The 7070-nt window shown below is 37.1% G+C and overlaps 1 protein-coding gene and 1 long non-coding RNA gene across 3 annotated transcripts; both read right to left on the bottom strand.

Annotated features, from left to right (window-relative positions):
• Positions 1 to 353: 353 nt before the first annotated feature.
• Positions 354 to 846, bottom strand: LOC106960730 (uncharacterized). The gene is made up of 3 exons (XR_001427632.1): positions 824 to 846; positions 603 to 691; positions 354 to 507 (listed from the first exon to the last, which is right to left on the bottom strand). It is a non-coding gene; the product is annotated as an uncharacterized LOC106960730 (long non-coding RNA).
• Positions 847 to 2428: 1582 nt separating this feature from the next.
• LOC106960727 (solute carrier family 28 member 3) lies at positions 2429 to 5878 on the bottom strand. Of its 2 annotated transcripts, none has more exons than XR_001427629.1 (3): positions 5664 to 5878; positions 4992 to 5311; positions 2429 to 3082 (listed from the first exon to the last, which is right to left on the bottom strand). XR_001427629.1 is itself a non-coding variant. In XM_015053981.1 (3 exons), the coding sequence occupies exons 1-3, from the start codon at positions 5286 to 5288 to the stop codon at positions 2889 to 2891; spliced, it is 339 nt and encodes a 112-aa protein (XP_014909467.1). In that variant the 5' UTR covers positions 5289 to 5878; the 3' UTR covers positions 2429 to 2888. The 2 variants fall into 2 exon arrangements, 1 of the variants encoding a protein (XP_014909467.1); XM_015053981.1 differs by having other exon boundaries at positions 4992 to 5083; positions 5236 to 5878.
• Positions 5879 to 7070: the final 1192 nt, after the last annotated feature.

The following is a 7070-nucleotide window of genomic DNA, read 5'->3' as shown; positions in this document are numbered from 1 at the left end:
ACCTGAAATTACAAAGACAAGATAAAATACATAAATCAAATAGTTCAAAACTGACCTCTGAGCCAAAAAGCCCGATAATCTTTCATCTGAGGGAAAAAATTGGTCAACACAGTTCATATTAAGTCACCTTATAAATATATTGAGTATATACAACAACTTTAAGTTGGGGATTCATTCTCAGTCTGACCGTGCCTGATCTCACAATCATATATTGATTGGTTAATGCATACTCTTCCAAATAATCCCTGGTGTTTCTTTAGGATATTCATGACTTTTTAAACATTTGAAAGTTGAAGAAGGAGCACAGAACATGAACATCTATCCTAACTCTGACAATTTTTACCTACTCATGAACATCCTTTGCCACTATGTTTTCCTCACCCCAAGAGAGATAAATGCTCCCAAAATGGAACCAGAAATGCTGGCAAAGCCTCCTGTCATCACAGCGTGTATCTCAGAGACGGTTAGCTCACTGATGTAAGGACGAATCAGGAGAGCTGCATCAGTCTGAAAGAGACAAAAATAGAAGTTGGGTTTAATGAGATCACTAAAATAAGGCAGTATGATGCTACTGACTGCTACTTAAAACAGTAGAAGCTCACATTTTCAAGGAAAATGTTCCCAGCTGCAGAACATCCCCAGCTGACTCTGCTGGGGATGTTCCCATGATAACCTGCATTACGAATCCAATCTGGAAAAGAACAAAATCAGATTGGCATAAAAAAAAGAAAAATAATAATCTAACAACAAAGCATTATAATTAGGAAAGAAGCTAAATTCTAATGGACATCTAATCATGTTAAATATGCAATATTTAGTTCACCTTGCAGATGAGCCAGGAGATGACAGAGCTCAAAAATACCACGATGGGCATCACCTGTGAGGAGGTACAGGTGCGACATTCCCTTCAGCTTGATTTATTGTATTCTCATGAGGTCTAATGTCTTGGAGTCTGGGGTTGATCTTAATCAGAATATATCTGTTTTAAGCACCCATCTTTTATGATTAGAGGTGCCTGATGGTATGATACAACATACAAAGATTTTTTTTCTATACATATTTTGAATGTTTATATATATATATATATATATATATATATATATATATATATATATATATATATGTATGTATGTATAAATATTCACTGTGTTTTGCAGAAAGTACACAATTCTTTTGTCAAAGAAGAGTACAACTTTATTGAGGATTCAAGAATAGCTCCTAAAGATACAAGAACTTATATTGAAGTTACATTAATAATCTTATAACATCTTACCCTAAAGGCAAAGAAGTGGTCAGTGTAACTATCACCAAACACAAACTGAGATCCAGCATCTGCGAACGACTGAAACGTCTGCAAGGATGAGATTTTTAAATAGTAAAATATTTGTAATATATGACATTCTTTCAGTTTTGGGTATTTGAAGAAAAAGTTAAAAAGTAAAGTAAAAACAAAGAGTAAAATCAATATAACTAAAACTTTTAGTTGCATTGTTTTTTTTTTTTTTTTTTTATCTCTGCTTGCTTTCCAAGCCACCTCACTGCACTCAATCCAAATGTGGTTCTGAGGATCAGCAAGCCAAAAACAAACTGTAGTCCAACTCCACAGATCAAAGTGTGCCAAGGCCACTAAAACCAACACATAGTTTGTGTCAAACATATATTAATAGTCCTTGCAGGTTTGGTGCATCTGTATTTCTTCTTACTCTGAATGGGTGTTTGGAGAACAGCAGCATGATGAAAATAAGCAGGAGCAAACCACAGTAGGACACAAGCTGTCTGGTTCCCCACTGGGCGGTATCCAGAACAGTTCTCTAGGAAATTTGCTTTTCATTTACATCTTAATGAACATAATAAGTTTTGCTTATAGTTTACTTACTTAGTAAATTTAACAGTGCTAGCTAGTCTGTCATTTATTGGAGAGGTTTCATTCATTTGAACTGTTATGTAAATCTGAGGAAGGAATTTGACTTTGTTTTTAAAATAGTCTTCTACCTTTACCTTCTTTTTTTGTACTGCTCCCCTCAGGGGTCGCCACACTGCATCACTTGCCTCTATTTCAAACTATCTTTTGCCTCCTCTTTTGTAGGACCAGCCATTTTCATGTCTTCCTCACTATGTCCATGAATCTTCTTCGGAGTTGTCCTCGTCCTGCTGCTAGACAGCTGAAATATCCATTTTCCAATATACCCACTCTGCTCAGAACATGTCCAAACCATCTCATCTTTCCCTCTGATTTCATCTCCAAACCACCCAACCTTAGTTATTCCTCTAATTTGCCCATTTTCTATCTTATTCATCCTGGTCACTCCCAATGAAAATGTTCCATCACTCTCTCACTTTCAGCTTAGCCAGTTGTATTTTAGACTGTGCCATTCATCAGAACATGTCACTACTGTATTTGGGCTACTTTCTTCTGGTGTTCTTTGTATGCAATTCAAATATGAACAAGATTAAGAGTTCTTAAACACCAAATCTTCCCAAAGAGGTGAACATTACAAAACTTAAATGGTCATTCTCTGCATCTTTCTTGTTCAATATTGTCATAATGCTGACATGGTACAATAATTTCTGCACTACTTCGCTCCCACGGTTTAAATAAAAGGGTGAATGGCTGTATCTGAAATGGAATATATTAATTGCCTTTCTGCTTCTGTTCATATTACTGTCATTTATGTGCGCTGCAGGACTTGTTTGCGTTCACCTTCTGAAGACATTATTGTTACTAGGAGACAGAATTTCTTTTCTGTCCTTACTGTACAGTGCATAATTTTCACGACATCACCTGAAAGAGATTTTCACCATAATGGTTCAGCATTGACTCTGATTGTCCTGTGAAATTGAAGCTAAAAGACAGGGTTGTTGGGGGGGAAAAAAAGATAATTTTTTTCTCACCATCTGATCCAAAACCAGTTTTTACTAAGGAGGTCTCTGGTAGGAGAGAGAGCCTCCCACATACAATCACCATATCGCTCCATTATCCAATTCCAAACCAGGAAAAAGATGGTTACCAAGGAGATGACCAGTAGCCTGACAGCCCGCTGGAAGTTCAGAACACATGCTGCTACCACCATGGAAATGAGGCCTGAAACAAAATTTTAATTAGGAACAAAACTATACTGCAAAGCTGGTGACATCTTATATGTCCCATTAAAATAAATGCATTCTCCTAATTTATTTAGCTGTTTTACATCCATCAATGAAGCAGATTAGGATTATATGAAAGCATTCATGTAGTCATAAAGTAAGAAAAATTATTTTGAGCCCATCAATTAACAGCTAGCAGTGCAAAAAAAAAAGTGGTTTCTCTGCTTTATCCATTCTGTTTAAACACAATGTACACATCTGAAGACAGGACAGTCCTGTAGCGCCTTATCAATCAATCAATCAATCAATCAATCAATCAATAACATTTTATTTGTATAGCACATTTCAGCAGCAATGCATTTCAAAGTGCTTTACATCTTAAGAAACACAAAAACACAAAGTCATGCAACATAGAATCAACAATAAAAACATTACATTAAGTCAAGAGCCATCATTAAATTCATAATTGATTATGTTTCAAATACAACTCTAAACAGGTGGGTTTCTAGTCGAGATTTAAAGGCACAGTGTTTCAGCCGTTTTACAGTTTTCTGGAAGTTTGTTCCAGATTTGTGGTGCTGAATGCTGCTTCTCCTCGTTTGATTCTGGTTCTGGGGATGCAGAGCAGACCAGACCCAGAAGACCTGAGGGGTCTGGAAGGTTGGTACAACAGCAGCAGATCTTTAATGTATTGTGGTGCTAAGCTGTTCAGTGATTTATAAACTAACAGCAGTGTTTTTAAAGTCTATTCTCTGAGCTGCAGGGACCCAGGGTAGGGACCTTATAACTGGTGTTATTTGTTCTATCTTCCTGGTTTTAGTCAGAACGCGAGCAGCAGCATCTGGATCAGCTCAATCAGTTTGATTGATTTGTTGGACAGACCTGTGAAGACACTGTTGCAATAATCAGTGCAAGTAAAGATGTCTTGATATGTGGCAGCTTGCAGACATTCAGTACACCACAACTTTCTTATGATCTTGTTACAGTATTTCACTCAACTTGCAGACTAAACTTTGACTAGGCCATTTCAACAACTTGAACCTTTTTTAAGCTGCTGTAGATCATTTCAGGAAGAGGATCCAGTTTGGGCCAATCTTCAGCTGATAACTTCTTATTTGACCAGTGAATATGTTGGTATTTCTCATTTGCTTCTCTAGAACTTCATTTCAACTTGCTGGCTGTGGTTTAGAGTGCTGAAGTTATGTCTTAGAGTCTGATTTTGAGGTAAATTTCTTTAGCAATTTCAGAATAATGGACTCCAAATTGTTTGGAAATGTGTATATAACACTTACATCACTTTTAGGCTTCTTTATGCTCATTACTGATGCCTTTCCAGCTTAGCATTATGCTAGCAAACGGCTAGATTGTCCAGAGAAGTAGACTCCTACACTTTTAGAAGTGCCCACATCTGCTGATCATTTTAAAATCTTAAACCCCAGAAAGTGCATATATCAAGTTATTTTCATGCAGCCTTTGTGTACACACACCTTTAGTGTGTTTAGTTGACGAATGATGGGTCAGTTTTATACTAAAACATTCGAGTTTAAAGAGTTTGTTTTTATCACAGCTATAAATACACGAGAAACTAAATAAATCTCTCGCAAAGGGAAACCCTTTGACTAATTTCTTTTTTGAATAAAGATTTTTCAATGTGGTGTTGCAAACAGATCCAATATAGCTGCAGAAATTGAGAAATAACTACATTAAGCAAAATCAGATGTGCATACTTTGTATACAAAATAAATTAAAAAAAATCTGCAAACTTTCCAGCTGCATATTCAACAGATAGGCACCATGGTATTCAGGCATGTGTAAACACTTTTGGTATTTGAAATCCAGAAATAAAAGACCTATGAATAAAAGTCCTTAGTTGCACTTTAACTGATGTTAACGAAGATAATCTATACCTGCTCCCAAAGCCATGGTCATAGTCAGTTGAATCTGGTCTTTGTACTCTGCCAAGCAGACCTGGACTGCCTCCAGCTTCCTCTCCAGCAAGCTGGACTCACAAAAACAAGACAGATGACAAGGGAGACAAGGAAAAGGGGACATAAATGTTATCTTGAAGGAACAACAGAAAGGCTGGCCATTTATAAGACATGAAGAGATATTGCATGTTTGGCAAATATCAACAAAGGACAAATCACAAACCATTTCCTCTGGTGGTCTGTCGTCTCGTGAATTGTTTCTCTCTGAAGGCACATTCAACATCAAGGTTTATCTGATCCTGTTTTTATCACACAGACAGATGAACACTGAAAATAATTCATTGCACATGAAGACCGTTTCCCCCTCCCCACATTCAGAGTGTTTGCAGAAGAACAGGTGCTTGGAGCATTGAAAATCTGAAGCAACTTGAGGATTGTACTGAAACCACACTAAAACATCCTTTTACAAATCACATTTTAGGAACTGCTCGAGACATATTCATATCAGTATTTATATTTTGTGGAGGATGTCTTGAAGAGCCAAACTTAAAAGAAGCAGAAACCAACAAAAACAGAATTTTCAGGTGCATGGAGGTAGAGTCGAGTGATTTTTGGGCAAAACACTAAGCCATATAAAAGGTTTTTGCTTACCTCTACTTGGAATGCAGCATTGTCTGTTCCATGGCTTTCTGTCACATTTCGCTTTATGGTCTCTCTTTCCGTTAATGTTCCAACACTTGCTGAGAGACCTTATATGGAGACCTGACTTACTTTCACTGCCGTTGTTGTTTTTTTTGGGGGGGTTTTCTCCCTTCTGTCCCTTCCGGGGTTTCTTCTTTATGTTGCTGTTCTTTTCCTTCTCCAGTTTTTTACTAATATTTTCTCAATTAAAAAAAAAAAAACATGTATTGTTATTTGTTTTCTTTCTTTCTGTTATAAAACACGTGCAATGTTTAATATTTGCAGACATATTCTTTTATGTCTCAATGTTCAAAGTCTGGCTAAGCTATTCAAACAAGGTTAACTTTTGTAACTTTTTGTCATATTAAAAATATCTACTGTGTTTTGCTTAAATTGTATGTAATTGGCAAAGATTGTAGTGCATACAGTAATTACAGTAATTATGACGTGGAATAAAAATGATACGTGTCGTAATCACTATGTTTTAGGGTGGGATTGGTGTGTTTCAGGTATCATTTTTAGCTTTTGGCTAACAGTCATTTTTTTCCATTTAATCTGACCAGAAAACCTTCTTTCACATATTTCTATCTTCCACATGTCGCATGCTCATGCGTGCTATTATTAGCCCTAGCAACAGTTGCCATGCTGCTGACGATGATGTCATCAGCATGACTTCAAATGATGTCTGTGTCATGAGGCCCTTCTAAGGATGACTTTGTGATGTCATAGAGTCCATGACATAACCAACTGATCAGTTAATTCTCTGATCAGTCGACACAAATCAGTTAACAAGTCAGTCAACACACAGAAGACGTTTTAGCTCAGCTCAGAAACGATGACTGACGAAAGCCCACAGAGAGAAATGGACGCGAGGCCTCAGGTCTCTTTTTGGACAAAAGTCAAAAAAACATTGTCCAACAGAGTTCATCCTGGACAAAGAAGTCCAGATTATAAGAAGAGAAAATTTCTCAGTGAACTTCTGTGGGCAGTGATCGAAAAGGCCGCAGATGATCCGACTCTGCATCTAGTACGAGAAATATTTGAGGAACAACACAGCAAGATTTTGATCTTGCTATTGAGAAAAACTGGAGAATTAAACTTGGACGTACTCTCGGAGGTATCAGAAGAGCTAAGTGAACGGATTTTCCAGAGTATTGCGAGCGATGCATTCCACTTTGCCTCTGGACTGCATTTAATTGCACTGCTGGATTACCCAGAAGGACATGAAGTAATTGTGGAAAAATTCAAGCGTCACCTGGAGAATCCTGTTCCTCCAAAGAAAATGTTTAAGTCTACGAAAAGAAAGATCAGAAAGGCGCTTTTTCCTAATGAGGACTTGTACTCGGATGGAAACTGCCTGAGTGACGAGTTTTCTAA

This window comes from Poecilia latipinna, unplaced genomic scaffold (genome assembly GCF_001443285.1).
Source record: "Poecilia latipinna isolate Pla-1442-1.1 unplaced genomic scaffold, P_latipinna-1.0 Scaffold1222, whole genome shotgun sequence".
NCBI lineage: Eukaryota > Metazoa > Chordata > Actinopteri > Cyprinodontiformes > Poeciliidae > Poecilia > Poecilia latipinna.
This window is presented reverse-complemented; position numbering and strand designations above follow the sequence as displayed.